The 23524-nt window shown below is 46.2% G+C and overlaps 1 protein-coding gene across 2 annotated transcripts in view; it reads right to left on the reverse strand.

Moving 5' to 3' along the window:
* Window positions 1-6992: 6992 nt before the first annotated feature.
* Window positions 6993-23524, reverse strand: part of rab28 (RAB28, member RAS oncogene family) — a 33379-nt gene continuing 16847 nt past the window's right edge. The window contains exons 5-8 of one of the 2 annotated variants that reach the window (XM_030368400.1): window positions 13443-13546; window positions 13247-13324; window positions 10876-10977; window positions 6993-9187 (exon numbers count right to left, since the gene is read on the reverse strand). In XM_030368400.1, the coding sequence (XP_030224260.1) occupies window positions 10882-10977; window positions 13247-13324; window positions 13443-13546 (278 nt within the window). In that variant the 3' untranslated portion in view covers window positions 6993-9187; window positions 10876-10881. The remainder of the gene's footprint in view (window positions 9188-10875; window positions 10978-13246; window positions 13325-13442; window positions 13547-23524) is intronic. The other variant, XM_030368401.1, reaches the window with a different exon arrangement.

A 23524-nucleotide genomic window follows, 5' to 3' on the forward strand; every position in this document is an offset into this window, starting at 1 on the left:
TTCGCACTTACCCTTGTTACACCTCCGATCGGGTGTTCCTTCCCAGGGCTTGACACAGTTTCTCTTCTTCTTTTTTTCGGGGCCAGGCCCCTGTGAATTATTGAGCTACCGCGATGCCACCGATAAAGTGCCCACCATAGATTCTCTGTCCATGGTGCATTTCAAATGTTTATTAAATGCTTGCTTTCAGCTCAATCAGCTTAGCACAGAGTGGAACAATTGTAGTATACTAGAATACATGTATACATTTTTCAGTTTTCAGTTTCAGTTAAAATGGATTGTGATTCATCCATATCGTAACGCTAACTTAACCTTACCTACTCCTGCCCAAATATATAATCTTAACTTTATGTTTAAGATTTACAATTGAATAAATAAATAAAAATCTGTCTCCTTGGTCATAGTTTTTCAAAGATGTTCCAACTAACTCTAATGTAACATTAAACCTCAACACACACACTCTTTATAGACATAGAATTTGTTTTAGGCCTGACCTCAAGGACAAAACAAAAGTGACAAGGACATCATACAGAATGTTGCCATATTTACCATATTGAAAACCATATTTAGACATCCTATTAACGCTGCATCTACAACATTGTAGATCAAGTTCCTTCTTGCATAAGTATACCCTTAAGTTAAACCTTGTTATTGTATTTAACCTCAGCACATATTTAATTATGTAAGCATAATTTATTATGTAGCTCAAGCAATACCCAGACCTCACCAAGTGAAATAACTTATATACTAAATAATAAAAGGAAACCCACATAATAAAATATATTAAATTTAGAGAGAGCAGTAACATTAGGAATTTTATTAAATTAGAAAATTGCGATAAACTTATAACACTTGCCTTTAAGCAATGCCATTTTTTACATTGAAAGGCTTTCTTGTATTAATGTAGATGAAACTCTCTGGCTTTAAACCTTCATAAACAAAATCAGGGCTTTAACCAAGGGCAAACAACAAAAATGAAGTTGACCGCAAATGTATTTATTTTTCTTCAACATCTGCCCTCTACTCTACCAAAGCTTTAATGCGGAACACAGGCCTGCCCATTTGTATTCATTTTAAGCACATCAATCACTGGTTTAATAAAGGGGTTAATTGCATGAATGCAGTCTATGCCAGTACTTTTGCAAGGGGAAACATAATTATATTCCAAACGTTGGTTTTTTTCTCAAGTGTTTCATCTGTAATGTAAAGACTAGTGTTCACAAAACACACAAAACATTCAACACACACATAGGAAAAGAGAAAGAAAAGAAACTCTATATTGTTCAAGTTAGAGGTTCATGTACACACACATGTCTTTGTGTGCTCAGCGTTTTGTACATTTCCCCTTTCTAATGGCCTAATAATTTAAAAGCACTTATGTTGGCTCATTAGTGCTAAGGGCAGGGAAACACCTGTCCATTTACCTAATGAACTCCAAAAACACCTCACTGCGTTCAGGGTCCAAGAAAATAAACGGCAAGAAGGCAGTGGCCACATCGTGGTCTTTAGACATGAAAACCTTCTCAGTGGCATGCTGATACCGAATAGGTAAACCCATGCCTTCTTGTTTTTGTAATTGATCTAATGAGACAGGGAGACTTAGCCCCAGGGGGCTGATAAATTAACGCTTTCCGACATAAGAGTCTTACTTTGGAAGCAAAGGGAAGATTTCAGGTTGCCCCAGGGCACAGTGGAAGCTTTAACATAGGAATTAACCAAACAGCAGTTTAAGAATGCAAGTGTTGTATATATACATATTATGATTATTATGTTACACAAGACACATATTTATGTGAGCACAGATGTGTGCACATTGGAAAAAAAAAAAAGAAGACAATTTGGGCAGAAAAAGTAAAACGGTGCATTTTGAACCCTTGATTTAAGCTACAGCTAGCAGAAAAAAATAATGAAAAGAATCAGGCCATGGGCCGAAAAAGGTTTGTAACCGCAGGTGTCAATGCATGTTTTTCTCATCTGGAAGCCTCCACTCCCACCCCCCACTGATTGACGACGGGTGACCTTGGAATATACTTGGGTCTCCCCGGGAGTCTGACCCCTTCTGCCTTCTGTGGTGAGACAGCAGCACGACTAGAAACCTGAGCGCTTCGTCCACCCTGGCTGTGTAAGGCATCCTACCCTTCCAGTGCAGTAATTAACCTGGCACTCACCTCCCTGTCCGCCAGCATCCACACAACAATCTAGCACCAGGCGGCACTTCACACAACAACTTGCACACAGGAACTTGACCCCTCTTTCTCTTCTTTTTCTTATACATCTCCTTTTCCTCCTTGTCATTCTTTTCTTCACAGTTTTCCCTCTGCTGGGGTAGAACCGGCGTACCTTGCGCACAGCAACTGTCGCCACGCTCTTTAATTGCCGGGTGTTTCAGGTAAAGCCACTTAATAGATCACTGCAGATGCTGTTAGCAACTGCTCACAAGTGATGTCATGTGCAGGTAAAAAAAGTGTTCATGATGTACAAATCAAGTTCTGCACCCTCTGTCTCTAGACACAGGCTGTTTTCAAAAAGGCAAGAAAACAGTTAAAAGTTATTTATTAAGTTTTAGTGGACTTCCAACACCGGTCGAAAAGTAAACTAAACAGCCAATAAAAGCAAGGGCACTTTGTTGGCCTGTGCTACGACAGGGGCACGCCTTAAATCAGACCAGAACAGCTTTTGCCAGGTTCAGAAAACGGGCAGTCTGCAAACTCCATACGGAGTAAGGGTTTGTATCGGCGAAACTGTCCCAGCACCTACACTTCCATTGATTATTTCTCCTCACAAGCCAAAGGAAAAGGCTGTTTTTCATTAGTGAGTAACGGCTTTGTGGAAAAAGTCCCATTGAGTTTGTCCGAAAGAGGGATTTTGAGGATTTGCCTTCCTGGGTCTAAAATAGGGCATAATACTGATTGTACACAAATGCATGGACCGATCAATAGTTTTATACTTCCTAACTGAGTAGTGCATTATGTCCCTACTTCAAATATGTGTTTTATCACAGCATGTAGAGTATACATTAAATGTTTAAAATGTAGTCTTTCTTAAAATGCTGTAGTCTTTATCAAGTTTAGATTACTTTGTAATTCTGGGGAGATTAAGTTCAAGAATATTAAACCCACCAGGGCACATAGTTTAACAAAATATTCCCCAAACACCTGTTGGAAGGATCAATTGCCCCATGCGTGTTATTTTCAGCAGAACGAGATGGACAGGCCGAGACATTTTAAACCCTCTGTTTAAATAGAAGCATGTCTCTGGAGACTAAATTGACACTTTAATAAATATAGATTTGCCTCAAATATCACTGCTTTTTGGTTAGGGTGAGGTCTAGAAAAAAAAAATTCTTGGAAGCATTGCCACACTAGAAAGCTTTTGCTTTCAAGTACAAAGTGATAGCTTTATCCTGGAAAATGTGTGACAAATGGGATGTATCTTATACTGTAAGAGTATAATGGATTTAGGGATATTCCCCAAGTTGACTAATACGAGAAACTAGCAAAACTAACAGCGCTAATACAATCTACTAGGTTATTTTTGCATGTTTCACTTTCTCAAAACACCACAGGTTCTTCTAAGTACTCCTTTGAAAGGCCACAATGCGTTGTCTCGGGATAAATGCTTTTTTAAAGTGGAAGGTAATGAATAGCACTTTAAAAAAACAAACTCAAAAGCTCTCGTATCGGGTTTTCGATCCAAACTATTTCCAAGGGACAATACAGCCAGCGGAATCACAAAGCCAAAAAGGAGATGGAGACGGACAGATTTGATTAATGATCTCGTAATCTTTCCCACTTGTGATATTTTCATGGCACATATCATGCCTGTTAAAGTGTATTTATCTTCCAAACGACGGAGTGAAGTGGTGAAACCCAACTCTGGTCCCACCCAGTGAGCAGGTCTTTGTTGGGACGCGACACAGGCCAGGGGAGTGGATAGGTAGTGAAGTGCACCAGGTGTTGGATAATTGCCTCCATTTCACACGATGATATCACTTTGGCACTGAGTAACACAGGAGATCTGCTATCAAGCGCAAGAGAACCACAGGCACCTGTGTAGCAAGTAAGAGGAAACTTCCATTGTCGGTTCATGAAAGAAACCCAAGAAAATGCCTTGCTCCTAAGGGCCAGTGCATCTTATCTAACACTTTCTCATTAAATGTTCTCCAAAACAACTTGCTGACATACCCTCATTCAGTTGTTGCCTAAGTAGAATTGCTAAATAAACATGCATAATGAACCACTAACATTTTGGTCTTTTGTAATAGATTTGTGTAAATTAATCACTAGCCAGCCAGCTTGCTCTGACACTAACTCTTATTTTTCATTTGGACATCAATAGTTTTCATCTCAATCAAGTCATACTAAAAAAAAACTTGACTTGAATCCCAGCATAGTGATCTTTATCTTAATTTTTTGTGCATTAATTACAATTTGTACATTCTTTCGTTTTACTATCCTTTTGCATGTTGTTATACATACCACCACAAAACCATTGGTGAATGGTAATTTGTTTCCTAAAGACCTTTACTCTGTCTTTGTTTCCTCTCATTAACGTGAATAATAAAATAATCAAACAAAAACAACTCTGTGTGGACTTTCCCAGGTTTTCTTCTCTTCAGAGTGTGCTATCCATTACTAGTCGCAGGAGTCGATGAAGAAACAGCATTCATCCGTGCCATCGAACTGGAGGGAGGACTTAGGTTTGTGTCCCCGGGCCTCTTTTGGGAGCCTGTGCTTATACTGGCAGGCTTCCTCCTCGCCAGACCAACAGACTATAAATATGACCCTTCTGATTGCCCACATCCTCGCCCCTCAAAATACATTGCTGCCTGCTTTTCAGCAGGCCTGAGCTGAAACGCGGTACCTCTCTGGACGTGCTTCCACATCCTTCCCCACACATCTTCCCAAGTACAGAAGAAAATGCACCTAAACACACACACACACACACACACACACACACACACACACACACACACACATAAAAACCCACCTGAACACATGATCCAACAAATGGTCATTTTACGCGAAAGCCACCAGGAACTGGAAGCTCGATGAGGCCACTGGGTTGTTGGATTTACTCCACGCTAGTCGTGCCTCTGCGATTACCCCGCTCTCTGGCTGTCATTCCACTCCCTGCTCCGGGGCCTGGAGCAGGGTCTACTGTAAAGGAGAATGGGAGACAGTCATGGGGAACCGAGGCGGGATAGGGTCTGAAGGACTGACTCAGCTCTCCCCTCTACCCTCTGTGGGCCCTGAGGTGTCTGGCCCCGCCGCACATGAGGCCCGAAGAGGCATGAGTGTCGTCTTAAGGGTGACGGCCTTACGTGTACTACACACACACACTTATACACACACACACACACACACACACACACACACACACACACACACACACACACACACACACACACACACACACACACACAGGACTGTTACTGACTGCGGTTTAAAGAGTTTCATCACGCATTCCTTACCAATGACAAACACTGGCAAGAATGAAGAACAGAAGATCATTTTCTAAAAAAAAACAATGGAAAGTATAATGAAAAAAATACATAGTGGTGACGGCAGTTTACTGGGATGGAAAGAAGAAATTGCATTGAAAAAAACGGATGTTATGCAATTTATGCATTTAATGTGTCTCTGTGGCAATTTAAACATTTTTTGAGCAGACATATTATGTCAAATCGTGCATTGTTTTGTGTGTCCTTGTAGTGTGTGTGTGTCCCAAGTAGGCCTAACCGATTCCACTGGCCACAATCGAGTAGTCTACACAGGTAGACAAATTTAATTCTACACGAATTTACAGACCTCCTGCCAATCTTTCACGGACTCGTCCTTTTTTCCGAGACATGATCCCTTTAATAAGATTCTTATCCTGTGTCTCTTCGTTTGTGAGTTTTTAAGCTGGAAACGGGCTGCAGTTGTTTTCTTTGTGAAAACACCTGTCTAAACAGCCGCAAAGCCAAGGGCAAGCCTCGCCTGTCAGCGTCTGTGACAGCTCTCGACCAAAAAAAATGTCAGCAGAGACGATCCCAAAGACGTTCACTGAAGCGAAACAATGCATGTGTGTTGGAACGGCTCCAGCTGTGTTGTCTCTCCTCCACCGCTCGCCGTTAAAGGGAACTCCTGTAACGGAATCCTCGACAGCCAGACGAAGACATTAAACAACAGCTAAACTGTTAAAAGGTACAAATTATATGACGTATTAAACCCCGCCCCGAAAAATATAAGGGATTATTTTTATTCCGTTATCTCATCGCATTTATCTTTTGGTGTGCACGTGTTCAAAAGACGCGGTGTTGAATGACGTTGACGCAACAACAAAAAAGAAAACACAAAAAATGGTTAAACTGGAAACCATAGAACCTCTTCAAAGTTTCGGGAGGGCAACAAAAGCCTGAGCCATTTAAGTGATTCATAAATACAGCTTACAACCATTTATAAAAAGAAATATTGTATCATCTGTCCGGAGTGGGCTTAGGGCTCGTCCCGGTGAAGATTTAGGGAACAAAGGCCAGGTGCCTCATTAGCTTGAGGAGACTTAGCTTAGCTTCTATACAGGTGGGATCTCAGGTGCGCTGGTCAAGTTTCAGTTCTAATGCTTGGATTTCAACACAGGTATCCTTAATCTACTGATGTCCTCATAGGTTATAGCCCCGATTCCATCAGTCCCAGCTCATCCGAAAGAGCTCCAGGGCCTACCTTGGTCGGTTTAAGCAGAGTGAAAAATGGCCATGAAATCCAGGCCTGTTCACATTGTACTGAATGCTCGGGACAGCGACACACCTAACAAAGGCTGAGTGATGACAGCATCTGCATGCATTCAAATGTGTTTTTTTTGTTAAAACAACACTGCTCCTAACTGAATGAATACACCCTACTGGTCTTAATTCCCCAACAAATCATTTTATAAACTGGTTGGTTAAGTTCATAACTTCCAATGTCAAGTGAAGTCACTAGAGCACTGTATTAACAAGCCATACACATTGCGTTTTATTCCATAGGTGATTTTATATACAAAGAACAGCATGTTCAATAAAATGTAATTTAACAACCCAATTTAAAGTGTACATTTGTGATTTTCTTTCTCTTATCGTTTCACCTTTAGTTCACATGATTATGATTTGAAAAGGAGCAGGCCTCCGTGAAGAAGTGGTAACGAGAGAGACAGCTACTCACAGAATGAGAGGGAGAGAAAGATCTGTCACAGAACAATACCAAGAAAGAAGCTACGTTACAAATATGGTATAACAACATAAAATAAAGGCAGACACCATTAAACCACGTAACCAGAAGTAGGCTTTCTTTTATATTGTTTACAGTACAGCGTATATCCTCTAGTCTTTCATTAGCATTGCTTCAAAAAGTCATAGCATCGATGCAAACTCCTCTGCTCCCTAACAAATCATTTTATCTTTTAGCTGCTCAACTGAGTCACTTTGACTTTAATCAGCAAAACACAAATATATCTGTTTTGAAATGAAAGGAACACTATGAATATAAATAATCTGAAAGTTATTGATTATTTTAGGATGATCACTGATTACAATATAAGATGTAAATCTGAGGAACCATAAATGCACAAGAACGTATTGTCTTGTAGTTTTTTTAAAATAAAGGATTTCATTTTTTGTCATCTAAAAGTCACAAAATTAACACTTCTCTTTTAAGTAACACCAACACCACAGCACTGCTAATGCAAGCCGCTATTGGCAAATATAAAAAACTAAACTTAAGTTCACTCTACTTCTGTTCATATCACATATTTATCTTCCTATGAATATAGCAGCCCCATGGATGTAGAAGCCACTGGTTTAACATACAAACACAAGTACACACTCGTCCTTGAACACAGCTGGTAAATGCGACCCCAACCCATCCCCTCTTTGTACGTGTATCAGATAGTCCGACCTTTATCTGGGATCCAGCCGTCCTACGCTATAGCAGGAGGAGACGGTACAGAACGTTGGTCGGAAACCAGGACCTGCAAGGGGCTGAGATACGCTTTGTTTGTTGCTTCATTACTGAGAAATTACACCATAGTAAACTCATCTGAAACAGTGGATGAAGCTTTCAGAAGGGCATTTTAACATGTGTATTCCTTAATTGGCCAGACTGCATGGTGTTGATTTGAAACCACATTTTTGTTTTACAGTTGACTACTGCTGGCCGAGTTGGAGATCAGCAATGACATGCTTACAGCTCCCCGCCTCCAGCAACATGATTGTCGAAATAGATATGAAGCGAAACAAAGACATTAATTCATTCATTAAATTCCTGTTCACCAAGGTCTTAGCTCGTCTACCATCAGACTTAATATCTAAAGTCTAATAGCAGGCAAGAATAAATATGAGTGAAGGCCTTATCATTTAGACAGAACTTTCTTCGACTTAGATTAATATCTAAAGTCTGATTTGTGAGATTAGCCCGATCTGAACACCCCAACTGGAGGCAATAGCAGAAGTTTTAGCCGATAGCATTTGTGATACACTGTAGTTTTAAAACACAACGATGAGCTGAAAACCCAACACGTATGAAGGAACAACGTATGTTTATCGAAGATTTTGAAAGCATAGTGGACGCTCCCGTCTTCGTCTGCAGAAAACCAGGTTTTCTCTGCAGTAAGATACAGTCAAACAGTCGCACAACGAAACACAAGTTGGCATGAGTTTGTTCGACAATGGAACCGGTTCGATGGTAAGATATTATTGGCCATGGTTAAAGAAAAATAAACACTAAAAACACATTGTGACTTTAAACTGGGAAACACAAGAGGACTTATAATTTACAAAAGAAAATCTAGATTTCATACATGCAGAACTGGGATTCAGTTGCTTCTTCTCACTTACAAATACAAATAACACAGCAAGGCCAACTTAACAGGAATCCAATTGGTCATGTGACCACCAAACCCCCTGCCTGAAACAACGAATACTGACTTCCCCATCGAATCGTGAGCATGAGTGAAATTTTGTGTGTACGTGTGTGTGTGTTTGTGTTTGGGTGTGTGCGTGTCCTTAAGGGTAGACATGGGGACATGGGGGTAAGGGGATGGAATGGGGGGAGGGTGTGTGATCCAGAGTGGGCTTGAATCACTGGACCACGCACATGGAGCTTCGCTGGGGGTTGGCGGCCCGGGCCACGGAATCCTGACTGTAGTTCACGATGTCTGCCTTCACCACACGCTGCAGGCAAACACATAAACAACACAAGTTAAGAGGTAGAGCCTGAGTGGATGAGCGGGGGGGGGGTCCTCGACAGACATGGACCTTAGGAGCCCGAGCTAACCCTAACCCTAACCCTAAACGATTCAGCCATCCATGGATTTTGTCCTAACGTGACCGACCGTCTGGGCGCCAGCACTCTGGGTGAGCCAGGGGGTAGTTGGAGCTCAAACCTCTACTCCCTCTAGCCTCACCAGTGCCACAAAGGATGGTGGTTTACAGACAATAAACATGGAACAGAGAGGGGATAACGGTCAAGAAGGTTGAACATTAAGGCACGGCAAGGCAACTTCATTTATATAGCACTTTTCATACACAAGGCAGACTCAAAGTGCTGCACATATAAATATTGTCATACAATAAAATAAAAGATATGTAAAAGAAAATCTACTCAAAGAAATTAGTCAAATAGAAAGTTAAAAAGGCCTTTTAGTAATAAAATAGAAAATAAAGGCAGAGTTAAAAAAGCTTTTTATAAAGTGCAATGTATTTAACATTTAGCAGAAAGCTAAAGCAAACACAAAAATCATCAGTCTTGTTTTAAAGGTGCTCAGAGTTTATTCCAGCTATTTGTTGCATAGTAACTAAATCCGGCTTTCCCATGTTTCGTGTTTACTCTGGGGATAATTAACAGATTGGTCTCAGAAGATCTTAGTGGTCTAGAAGGCTTATGTAGTGGAAGCATATCAGTTAAATGTTTTGGGCCTAAACCATGTAGGGATTTATAGGTTAGCAACATGATTTTAAAATCAATTCTCTGACCCACAGGAAGCCAATGTAACAATTTAAGAATTGGTGTAATATGCTCAAATATTTTGGTCTTAGTTAGAAATCTAGCAGCAGCATTCTGAACAAGCTGAAGCTTCCTTAGAGTTTGTTTTGGGAGTAAAATAAATGTAAATCACCTGTAAGGAGACCATTGCAGTAACCATGCTTATTAGTGATAAAGGCATGTACAGGTTTTTGTAAGTCTTCGGTGGACATGAGCCCTCTAAGTCTTGCTACATTGTTAGGTGATAATATGCAGATTTTGTAACTGATTTGATGTGACTGTTGAAATGTAAATCTGAATCCATGATAACCCCTAGATTTCTGGCTTTGATTGAGGTTTTCATGGACAGAGAATGAAGGTGTTGGGTTACTTTAAGCCTTTCCGTTTTAGAACCAAATACAATTATCTCTCATGTCCTCATTTAGTGGAAGGAAATTTTGGCACATCCAGTCTTTCACTTGCTCAATGCACTGTCACAGCAGATCTATGGGCCGATAGTCGTTTGGTGATAGCGATACATAGATTTGCATGTCATCAGCATAGCAATGATGGTCAATATTGCTATTTTGCATGATTTGCCCTAGTTGGAGCATGTAGATTGAATAAAGAGGGTCCTAAGATCGAACCTTGTGGGACTCCACATGTCACGTTGGTTGATTCCGATACAAAGTCGCCAATGGAAACAAAGTAGTTCCTATTTAGTAGGTAGGACCTAAACCGACTTCTAACTGAGGCCCTGGCTTTCGACCCCCAAGACCCCTAAAAATGATTCATGAACATTGCATCTCATCTCTAATCTAAAAATCCAACTGGGGTGACTAGAGGAACTGTTTACTACTCGGGTCGTCTACCACGACTTCAGCAAGACAACACATACTTTGGCCTACTGAATGGAGCATATTTTGCTCCGCTGAGCGGTGTCTTGGCTAATGGGTCCTTCGTCCTGCGGGTAGTTCACCAGCTCAGCCTTCACGATCATCTGAGCGTGGGGTCACCCAGTCAGAGTGGGCCAGGGGGGGGTACGAAGAGGAGAGAGTGTTTGTAGAAGGATAACAAGACAGACGGCGGTAGGAAGGTGCAAGGACAGTGCCACGGCGGGAGGAGGACGAGGAGGAGGAGGAGGAAGAAAAATGAGAAGACCGGGGCAAGGCAGGGTTAGGACAATAAAACAATATTAAAACAGATGACTCAAGAGAACAGAAGCAAATTCAATAAATTAAAATGCAGATGGAAAAATAAAATTAATAATTAAAATGTAAACTTGATGATGTATCATAAGATGTGAACATTAAACAACAGATACACAAACACATGCAAATGCATTCACACACTCACAAACATAAACATATGAGGTCTCCATACTGGCTTAGAGAGGGGTTAGGACCAGACAACATAGCTGGGGACCAGCGGCTGGCTGGCCGGCTGATTTACGAGCTGTCGAAGCCTGGTGTCTGAGCCACTGAGTGATCCGCAACCTGGCTATCTGATCCTCTAGACAGGGGACCATGATGGAGCGGGCTCCCCGGAAGATAGGATCTTGTCCGGGGTCGTGACCCCCGTGTTTAAGCCCTTTAAACCTGACAATCGGTCGACGCGGCTTTCGCTGGTGAGCACATCTCATGCGCAGTCGACGACTCCTTTATCTTTGCCGACATCCGTTAAAACTAGGCCCCGCTTTCATTCCCTGACCAAAAGGCCGGTGACTGGACGATGCCTACGCCGCACTTGAAGCTACTTTGGGGGCTGGTCCACCAAAAGATGACCATTCCGTCCCTGACCAATGTTTTGTATCTTTAGCAGATTGATACACATAAGCAATTCTGAATTTGTGTCACATTTGCATAACGATATCGAGACGATCTCAGACAACAGCCTATGTTTTTGTGTGTGTGTCTTCGTACTGGCATTGACACTGACCGTCTAACTGACAGTAAATTTAAGCCAAGCACTTAAACCCAGCAGAGCCCCCCAGTATTATCCTAGATTTAAGCACTTGGCTTTATTGAGGCAGCTATCAAGGAGGTGACGGAGAGGAACAGAGTCAAACGCCTTCATTAACCCACGCCGGCTCCGGCTGGGTCAGCAGGGAGCAGCACTGGGAGTAGAGGGAGGTTGGGGGCTTGAGAATGTATCCAGCCTTGCCCTCACGGGAGTTGTGGGAGGGGTGGGCAGGGGGTCCTGACCCCTCAACCTCCAGCTCAGGCTCATCAGCCGGTGCCCAGCCAGCCTGGCTCCAAGCGGTCGTATCAGGGGAAGGATTAATGCTTCTGGAGGGGGGGGGGGGGGGCCTGCCACCAAGGGGCAACACAGCCTGATGCTGCGAGACCACCCCCGCACCACCCGTTCGGACCCGTGCCGGTCGAAGGGAGATAAAGACTATAAATCAGAGGGGCGAAACCTAACCTCCTCACCCTAAAAACAGAGCGCGTACCTCTGACCTCCATGGCTCCACGCACTAACGTGGTCAGCGTGGGGCTGTGTACAGATGGGTCCCGTCAGTGGCAGGTAGGCCGTCACAGGAGTCCGGCATAACAAGGCCGTGTTTACTCTGCGGAAGGCCCTCTACGGCTTACGGCGACCCCCGCTGACCCCGCGTGGCCGACTCCCCTCCGCGCAGAGCCTGGCTCGATGGCGGCTCCCGCGTTCAGACGCTATTGATGTCCCCCCCCCCCCGCCGATGCTACTGGGGGAGTGGGCCGAGGTTGTAAAGCCACAATTGAGAAAAGATGGAAAAATGATACAACTGGAATCGCTTTTGTTTTTCCCACCCAGGAAGAGGAGAGGGTGTTTGTCTAATGGCTTAGGAGTCGGCTACATACACAACTTCCTGGAAGTCAGGAAAAGGAGACAGAGGTGTGATTTTTTCCCCCCTGGTCTGAAGCATTGTTGGCTTCCTTTGAGGAAATCAAATTCATTTATTTAGTTTTCTGGTCCCCCATGACACCTTATTTTCGGCTTCATACACTCAAAGAATGTTATTTGTCCCTCCTGAACCACAACTATTTTCCACCAGGATGCTTTGGAACTCACTGCCGTTTGGAGACCCTCGTTGTTGTCAAACCTCATTCAAACAAAAGCCCTGTGAAACCCCCAAGACCGTGATTATGACAGCTATTTAAAGAAAACATGGTCGGGGAGAGAGTCAGTGATCGGGTGTGAAAAAGACAAGAGGGAGAGAGAGTCAAGGGGGAAACTAGAGGGTGCGGAACAAAGAGAGAGAGGGGGAAACGGACACCATCGTGGCCCACCTGGGATTGCTCCATCTCAGCCTTGTTGAGCTTCACTCCCAGGATCTCAGCGGCCACCCGCTGGAAACAGAGGAACACCTGACGGGGGGGGGGGGGGGGAGCGACAGGTGATCAGCAGATACACACATCCCTGTGTAGACACACACTCTTTCATCAACGCGTCTGACAAGACGAGCGCTTTTTGGCCGGCTCTTACCGAGTCCCCCGTCTTGGCCGATACGAACTGACTGATGAGGCCGTTCTCTTGGCAGAAGCGCTGGTGTTTGTCCGACTTCACCGTCCTCATGTGCTCCAGGTCGACTGTGGCGGAGCAGAACAGAACACGGCTTTGAGCAACACAGCGTTGTGAGGCAAAAAGGACACACACAGGGAGAATCTTCTCAGGGCAGTGCTGGGCTGATTGCCCGTTGCGTTCACACATCTTATTCACAATAGGGTACCACAATAGGACTTCTATTCTCCTAAATAAACCCTGATTTATTTGATCCTCGATCCTCTATGGCCAGTCCGGAAAAGAAAAGGTTATATACCAAAGGCCCAGCGTTCCGTGAGTGACAATAAGGCCTTGATGAGACACATTCCACTGCAGCCGGGCTCACACCTTTGGGCTCAGCCCTGGAGCCTGAAGACAGCGGCACCTCCACAACAACAGCTGCTGCAGACCCAGCAGCGGCCCAGCTGTGGTAAGAGAGCTCCTGCACAATACGAGGAGGAGCCCAGGAGCCCGGCTGAATGACACATTACAAAATATAAACGGGCCTTCAAGGTGAACACATGGCCGACTCCCCCGATGCATCGGCTCTCCGTCACGTCCGGGCTGATTTACTGCCGGGGCACAATGGTCGAGGCGGCTTTGCTTACTCGCCCCATTGTGCCCCCACCACCCCCCCCCCCCCCCCCCACCGCTCATTGGAACGCTGTGCGGTGACACCAGGGAGTCTTGCCTTCCTCTCTCTCTTCCCCCCCCCGGCCCCCATAGGGACAGGGGTCAGGCCCAGGTCGATGGGGGGAGGTCACCCAGGGGTCTCGTCACTGAAAGCAATAGCTTCTCCCCTTTGTGTGTGTGTGTGTGTGTGTGTGTGTGTGTGTGTGTGTGTGTGTGTGTGTGTGTGTGTGTGTGTGTGTGTGTGTGTGTGTGTGTGACGATGGCCTGCCACGCCCGGTATCTGGTGCGAAGGTGTCTGTGTGAGCCGGAGGAGATGCAGGCTACTGTACGGTGTTGCGTTTCTCCCCCCCCCCCCCTTCACCTCGCCTCCCCTCCCCTCCCCTCCCCTCTCCTCACTCCCTCCAGAGCTTTTGCTCTTTGTGTGAGGTTTTATTCAAGCTGTCAGAGCCCCTAGCCTGTTCCCATGCTTCTCAGAGTCTGTGTGTGTGTGTGTGTGTGTGTGTGTGTGTGTGTGTGTGTGTGTGTGTGTGTGTGTGTGTGTGTGTGTGTGTGTGTGTGTGTGTGTGTGTGTGTGTGTGTGTGTGTGCACACATGAGGGAAAATAAGGGAAGGAGGGGGGAGGGGCAGACACACAGCGAAAGACAGAAATGTAAACATCGCCGTACTCCAGTATTATTATTATCCAAGTAAGTTGTATTACCTATAAAGTGTATAAAGACAAAAAAAACAAAACAGGAATATATATGAACCCCCCCCCCCCCAAAGTGACTTATAAACACAGACCTTTCTGGTCAAGGACGGGACGCACTCACGCAGAGACGCAGGGCGTCCAGAGCAGACAGTGGCGTCTCTGCCCGTGCATAAACAGAGCTGTCCGGCGGGCGTCAGAGGGTTATTAATTCCAGTCATTAAGTGTGGAGGTACCCGGCATGCTACCAGAGGTAAACACCTCTAATCCTTTGGATCCTGCACACTTGGGAGGGGTTATCCATCAAGGGTGACGCTCAAGATTAGCAAACGCTAACAAGCCGCCCCTGAGCCCGCGGGAAGCGTTACTGTAGAGTAGAGGTGTTGGGGGGGGCTCTCATGAGAGTCGAGGAGGGGCTCACGGGAGAGAGGGTGGCACGGCCGATCGCGTAGAGTACCGAGCACAACATGCTAACTCCCAATCTACACCGATCTGTATCGTTGTTACACGTACGTTTCAGGCATATGTTGTGAATTATTCAGCCATGGTGCATGGAATCGCAGAGAAAGTCCCCATGACGTCCATCTTGTGTCTGGTTTTGTTGCATACGTAATATAGGAGATCTGTTTGGTTTAGTGGTTCAGATGTCTGACTTCAAGATCCGGGTTCAAACCCAGATACACTCAGTCCACATATAGTCACACATAAGTGAGATGCCCAATACCTACCTGTACCTTTCCAGTGTATGTGTATTGGTATGGAGTACAGAAATGCAAGTGTTGTACGCTTGTGTGTATCTGTATGGTGTACAGATACGCAAGTGTTGATACATAGATTTGTTATCATGAAAATGAGAAATGAGTCTGAAGGAAACAGGTAGTTTTGAGTTTTGATTTCTGACCTGTTAATATTGTTTAAAGAAGTGGGGTGGGATTGAACCAGTTTTTACTTCTTCCCACCCCTTTTCAAATATGTTTTTTTATATATAGAGCATTTTTTTTATATAGAGTGCTTGGCGGCATTATCAGTGCAGAAGTCACTAGGGCTGACTCCTGTTGATGCATTATTATTGTTCTTTTGTTGTTGCATATTTGAAATAAATCATTCATTCATTCATACCTTAATTTAAAATATCCACTGCAAAATCGCTTTTGTAAAAGCGCAACAAAAAAGTGTAAAAAGCGCTAAATTACTTCAAAGTAAATGGATGTAAAAAAACAAAACAGGGTGCTGCAGGCATAAACAGACTTGAACTGTTAGTGTTTTTCCATGGATTAAGAACAACTACTTAGAGTACAAGATAGGTAGATAGGCCCCTGCTCTCACGCCAGCGTACCCCGGCAGCATGTGGCATCTGTCTGTGTAAACGGACCGCAAACCGGCTAATCCCACAGTTTTAGCGCATCGCTCCGTTTCTCTCCCTAATGTACCCTGTTCCCCACTTATCAGGTCGAAACCATCTCGCCGGGATGATCTGGTTTCCCTCCGTTTCTGTCAAACTCTACGGCTCCTAGGAAGTGACTGCAAAACACGAAATAAACTGTTTAGGCCACCGAGTGCCGGGGAGATAGCCGAGAGGATCATCACTCGTGGTGAGCGATGGCTCTCCCTCACGCCGGTCACCAAAAGTGTTTATTTAAAGGGGTCGGGCCCCACCATCGCTGGGGTGCGTTTTAAGACAACTGCCTGGGGGATTAATATCTATTGGAGCCGGGCGATCGGGGCCCAGACGTGAGGCGACTCGCTAATTTGTTTAAAATGTTGAATAACTCCGGGATCTCTCTGCGCTGGTGCAGACGGCGTGGCGGCCAGAGGAACCGCGATCCTAATCAAATGTTTATAAGAGTACACTAACACAAAACCTATACAAAATCCAGCAGTACGAGCGGACAGAGAAGACCTTCTACCAAACGGGTGAATCACACCACTTATTAACCACCAAACATACACGTCAATGTATTGTGTTTTAACGCTGCTATAAAACCCCTTGCACTGCTTTTACACACAGTTTATTGATCGAGAATAGATTTTTAAGCTGGATGCAATAGTGTTAGGCGAGGGGGAGGGGGGGAGGGGGAGGGGGGGAGGCTGGGTGGGAGGTCGCAGTGGGTAGTGTTGGACGAGGGCCTCCATGGGGTCAAGTCGTAGCCCAGTGAAAGTTATAGGTTAGCCTATTAGGACTCCCTGCCGTGATCCTATTACAGGACACTTTATAGCTTCAGAATGACTTCATGCCTTTAACATGCAAGTTGCTCAATGTCAAACAGTGGTTCATCTGAAGCCTGAAGGTGCCTGGAAATTGATGTTGGATAAACGGAAATTATTAGATTGATGAACTATAATTAACTACGGAGAATTCCCCTTCCCTCATATCAGGCCCGGCTAATTCTAGTGTCATTTTTAGGGTTAATTTTAGGGCTGGGTTTTGCCAGGTACCTCACAATTCAATTCAATTTGATTCTTTAGGTCTTTATTCGATTCGAAATTGGTTCGATGCGATGCGATATTGATCCAATTGCTTCGATATCGATTCAATAATACGTGCAGATGACAAAAACACCTAAATATTATTTAGAATTAACCATTTTATAATGAATTAACCATTTCATTGTGCTTTAACTAGCAAAAGGGGAATACACCATTGTATAGTATTATTCCTGAGCTAAACTTGCAGCATAAAAGTTATAATCATAACATGGAAAAATGTAAAAGGCCATGTATATTTAGGCATACTCGCTTTTAGATTACAATGACGGAGTCAATTTTTTTTTTTATGGAAATAATCAATTTCAAAAAATTCTGAATCGAAATTGTATAGAGAACAAATAAATTGCAGTGCATTGGTGAATCGATATTATTATCCATCCCTAGTTAACTTCCTCAACCTAAATGTTGTGAATCTAAGGTGTCTCAAAGGATTATGAAGAACAGCTTGGGTGCAATGAACTTGATTACATTAACAAAAAGGAAACTAAGTAAATGAATGCAATGTAAACCTAAACCCCATCTCTTCTAAACTTGCCAATGACTTGTGTCTCCATGCAACAGGTTAAGCGCCGCTGAAATTCGAATCCATCCCAGCACAACGCAAATAAAACACATAAAACAGAACCTCAACAAATATCGGTGTGAATTATTATTTTGATCGGTGAACCGTTTAAAGACTTTATTGAACTTTTAAGCATTACAGGTGCCAGTAAAAGTATCACAACCGAGCTACTTAAATTATTTGATTCTCCAGAAGGTAGCGTTTAGCATCCAGCTGCTTTACATGGTACGGAAAGAGCCCATAAAAGTGTGAGTGTTCTGGTATAAAAGATGGCTTTACACTTTTAACAACTTCATCGCTATAGAGAACTTCACGCAAGCCTTTCGTCATGCAGCGGGCAAAGTCAAACAATGTTAACGTCAACACCAACAAAGCCGTCTTAACCCCAGTTTAGGAACCTACGGCTTCATGGGCTTGAGGTCCACCCAGCCCGCTGGCTGGACTTTAATGTAGAGAGATGTAGTGGACCCTTGGAGTTCTCCCAGCTCTCTCTGAGACACTGTGCAGTCATTCAGAAGCCCTGAAGTAGCCCGGGCTTTCAAAGGCCACTCCGGGGTATTTTATTAGCCCCTCACAGTGGAGGCATTGTTTACAGTCAGCAATGTTTACTTTATGAGAGCCAGGACATCTAATTTGATGTGACAAGTGGCCTCAACCATATCACTATTTCTGGCTACCAAAATAATGTAAATCCCTTTTTCTATATATTCATACATACATTCAGCATAGATAACATTTCTCCAAACAAATCCAAGAGTGTTTGGTTTCAGACGTCTAGTTCCAGGAACCCCCGATCAAGGAATCAATCCTTTGTGCGTACCCTCGAGGTCGATCGCGAGTGAAATCGTCAACAAGCCGTGCTATCGGCCGCGATCGCGGCGTGATGTTGTGGAGGTGGGTTGGGGGGTTTGGGGGGGGGGGGGGATCCTCCTGACATCCTGAGACAGAGTGCTCTTTGTGCGGGGGGCCGGCCCTGCCTCGGTGGCCTGCAGCCGGGCCCCCGCTCCACCGGGGGACCCGCTCTCCGCCGGGTCAGAAGTGTTCTGTCGACAGCTCATTGATCACAGCTCATCCTGTCACCCGAGCGCCGCGCCAAAACACCGCGCCGGCGTACGTGTTGGCCCCCCGGTCTCAGCGGCCAGCACACTTGGGCGGGTGCGGCGGGTGTTTGTGCGCACACACACACACACACGTACACGCGCGTGTACACACACATACACGCGCATAGGAGTACACGCGTACACACACACACGCGCACGCACGCACGCGTGCATAGGAGTACACGTGTATACGAGTACACACACACACACACACACACACACACACACACACCATTAGAGATTGGTTAACAGCGGCCCCATTGGACAACATTTAGTGTGCCGTTGCACTCCACTGCAGGAATGTAGAACAGTGCAGGGGGGGTGGGGGGGCCGACTTGGCTCCTGTAACTGCCATGTTAAATCACGGAGGGCCCTGCTGGCTCAGTTAATGGGCTCCGAGGAGCCGTGAAACGTGAAACAAAAGGCCCAGTTCTGAGCCGACCGCACAGGACGCTGGCCGGGGGTTTCACTGCCGTGTCCTCGCCGCTCCCGCGTCGCTGTTAAACTAAGTGGAGTTTTATGGGCGAGGGAAACCGTGCTGCTGAACACCCCAGGGTGGGGCAGCACGGCCACCCGGACCTGACGCAGCAGTCCCAGGCCGCCATAGGGAGGGCCTTGTTCACCGGTACCACCTCTGGTGACATATCCGGGTCAATTTGGGATCATAAAGCATAAAGTAGCAGAAGTGTAATAATGTAATGAAGCATTGGGCAGGCCTGTGATGACGGACCGATAAAGCACAGCATTTATTCTGGATGTGAGAATGACTTTTTTGACGTCATGATTACAAAATGAAAGCCCCGTACGAATCAGAGACCAAACCTCTTTGATGGGGAATCAAAAAAAAAGTAACGCACGCACGCACGCACGCGCGCGCGCGCGCGAGCAAGCGAGAGGAGCGATCGCGCGCCGACCAAAGAGAGAGAGGGCAGCAGCGACGCGGTTTCCATGTTCCGTGCTTCCTCTAGGAGGAGATTGTGGCCACGGCTCCACATCAACTGCTTATTTGTCTCCGTGTCCACGACGCCGGCCCCGCCCCCCCTCCTTCCAGGAATTCCTCTACATAAATGTTGTGGATCGGCGGTGCTGCTGGTGGTGGTGGTGGTGGCGGCGGCGGCGGCGGCGGCGGGGGCGGGGGCGGGGGCGGGGGCGGGGCTGGGCTCCGTGATGAGGGCTCCAGGCCGCGCTCGGGTCAGGTGGCTGAGCCGGCGCGCTGTGCAACTCAAATGGCCCGTGACTCGCCACACAAGAAGGCATCGCCGAGACTGATCATCTCCTGCATGTGCAACAATATTTGCTTTATGGATGGCTAAAATGAATGGAGGGACTTTTTTCCACGCCCGCAAGGAGAGAGAGAGAGAGGGCCGGGGGTGCACTCAGAACCCCCCCCCCCCCACACCCCCACCCTCTCGGGGTCAAGGGGGTAGGCACAGATAAATCTTAGCGTCGGAGGTTGAACCTGTGTGGAGTGCACCAGCGACATCAAGTCGGGTGTCAATCAAAGTTTAAAGGAAAGAAAAGGAAAAAATAACTCGCACTACAAACAGTTACAGATTACTTATTTTTTTGCTATTTCGTACATTGCCAAAGAGGCACACTCCATCTACAGGATATTCCATCCAATAAAACCAAAAATAAAAGCAGGCAAACCCCCCCCCCCCCCCCCCCCCCCCCCTCTAAGGCAGTGGCGGCTGTTTTATCTGGCCTAAAGCGACCACACATTAGCAGCGTACAGCTGGGATTCTCCTCTCACTCGGAGGAGGCCGTATCTCTGCCTGCCATCTCCCCCCCACCACCCAACCACCCCCCCACCTCCCCCCCACCCCCCCACCACCCCCCCAAGCCGTACGGAAAAGAGCGGCCCGCGACAGTCCGTGTGGTTCGCCGACACAATTTGATTGGCGCGTCCGTTCAGAACCCCTCGTTTCCTTTCAATAAAAAATTTGAAGAACCGTGAAAAGAATCTGAGTTGGAGGGGGTGTGTGTGTGTGTGTGTGTGTGTGGGGGGGGGGGGGGGGGCCTGGATTCTTTGTATACCATAAACATTCCCAGTCTTCACCCAGCCACACAGCGTGTCTAACTGGGCCTATATATTGTATATGTGTGTATATATATATTTATATATTGTATATATAATGTTTTACGGCGACCGGCCTGTGGTTGCTTGCCCCCCCCCCTGCACAGCCCATCCAACACAGGCTCTGCTGATGTGTGCATCCCCTTCGATAAAGGTGGGTGTAGACGGGGCAAGGTAGGAGGTGAGGGTTGGGGGGGGGTTGGTTGTAGACGGGGATATGAGTGCTGGGCTTTTGTCCCACCGCACGTCTATTGTGGCTAAACCTTTCCCCCGGGGGCAATTAGGAGCTTTTAGTTTGTTGTAAGAGGACCTAAGTACGAGCGCGCCGGGCCAGGAAAAACATTTCTGAGCTCCACCAAAAACAGAAGCGCATTGAGCCAGGCCCCGGCTCCACTGGACCTGTGAGCATCTCTCTATTAAGAAATGTGCGGCCTTACACTGAACAGAGACAGAAACTGTGGCAGCTTTACAGGGACGGGGGGGGGTTACACAGGGTTGAGGGAGCAGAGGGGAGGGGAGAGAGGGGAGAGGGGGGAGGGGGGTGGTTGTTCAGCTCCACCCTCGGAGCTCGGAGCCAAAAGGACTAACAACTAAAAAGACGTGCGCTGTCGGTGGCGAGGGTTACGCCTGGAGAGAGGAGTTTAAAAAAAAAAATGCAAAAAACACAAATAAAGGAGGTTCATGATGCGTTTTAACATTCCGGGAAACGGACACAGGAGCGAGGGAGAGGGGGGGGGAGAGAGAGAGAGAGAGAGAGAGAGAGAGAGAGAGAGAGAGAGAGAGAGAGAGAGAGAGAGAGAGAGAGAGAGAGAGAGAGAGAGAGAGAGAGAGAGAGAGAGAGAGAGAGAGAGAGAGAGAGAGAGAGAGAGAGAGAGAGAGAGAGAGACGGAGACGGAGAGAGAGAGAGAGAGAGAGAGAGAGACGGAGACGGAGAGGGGGACAGAGAGGGAGAGAGAGACGGATCAACGGGCGGGATCAGTTGTAGCCTGCAGAACACAAACACACGCCGTGGTGTTTAACACAACAGCGCCGGCGAGCCAATGAAAAGAGCCGAGTGTAAGTAAAAGAGGCAACTGCAGGCGGGCCAAGTGTGAGAGCAAACACACAGGACTTTATCTTATCGCACGGCCCCGAGTGTTTGGCTCAGAGAGCCGTGTTTGCACAGGGCCGGAAAAAATAACACAAATAACACTAATGTCCAAGTGTGTGTGAGAGATGGAGAGAGATAGAGCATCTTGGAGAGGAAGGGGAAGAAGAAAACTGGGTGGGTTGGGAGGTCGGAAAAATAGCGCGATGGCGAGAGAGAAGAGACGGCGAGGATCGTACGAAGAGTGGGAGACTCTCTTCCCCCCGTGGCGGAGAGTGGCGGCGGCGGATCCGAGCGGAGGTGCAAAGGCGTCAGAACCTCCACAGCGTGTAACAAAAAGAAGAGAGGGAGAGAGAGAGAGAGGGAGAGAGAGAGAGAGAAGAGGGAGAGGGAGGAGAGGGAGAGGGAGAAGAAGCCGTGAGTGATGAGGAGGGGTTAAGAGAACTGAACCCATTTAAGTCACCCAAATAAGGGCTGGGGGGGAGGCTGATGGATGATCCGGAGTTCCTGAGGGAGACAGCGCAGCCAGGGGAGGTGGATTGGGGAGGGGGGGGGGGGGGGGGGAGACGGCTGGGGAGTGAGCAGCTCTCCGGTAATTCCCCCCCCCCCCCCACCCACCGCCGTCTCTCCCGCTTTTAAATAAAAACAAGATTGGTTTTGATAAACCGCATCATGAGGACACGTCTGCGCCCGTGTCTATGCGGCAATAAGTGCCCCTCGTTCCTGATGTTTTCACTGATAATTGTAAGAATAACATTCAAGGTTGACAACCAGAGGAAAAATAAACTCGAATATGAAGATGTTGTCATATCACCGCGGTTGAAAATAGAATAAAAGTCTTCTTCTTTTCTTTAACAATTACTTCTCAGCGTAATTCTCCGATACAAAGATGGGGAAGAAGTTTGAACATTTACACAGCAGATTATAACATTAATAACGCACGACATTGTATCCCCCGGTCGATGCTTTATCCCCCTTAAACGTTACGACGACGTTGCGTCTCTGAACAGTGCAGTGTGCTCACGTTGCTCCGATGTAATAAAAAACGGTTATAGCGTGTTTAGATAGACCGAGAGCCGAACATTCTTCCATTACCAACCGACCCGTTCCGAGAAATCCACTGACCTCCGCGAGGCCATCCTCCCAACGCACACGCACACACACACACACACACACACACACACACACACACGGCCGGTCAATAAAAAAAATATATATTTCACTGGCTTCCCCTCTGAATTGTTACAAGTAGTGCCGTTGTTTAACAGCCACCTTATTTCAGGTCAAACTTGTGGAGGCCATGGGAGCCACGGAGTACCCTGGCTTAACAAGCACACTTAACCCCAGGCCAGGCCAGGCCCGGCCGGGTCCAGCCGGGCCAGACCAAAGAA

Source organism: Gadus morhua, chromosome 10 (genome assembly GCF_902167405.1).
Source record: "Gadus morhua chromosome 10, gadMor3.0, whole genome shotgun sequence".
Taxonomy (NCBI): domain Eukaryota; kingdom Metazoa; phylum Chordata; class Actinopteri; order Gadiformes; family Gadidae; genus Gadus; species Gadus morhua.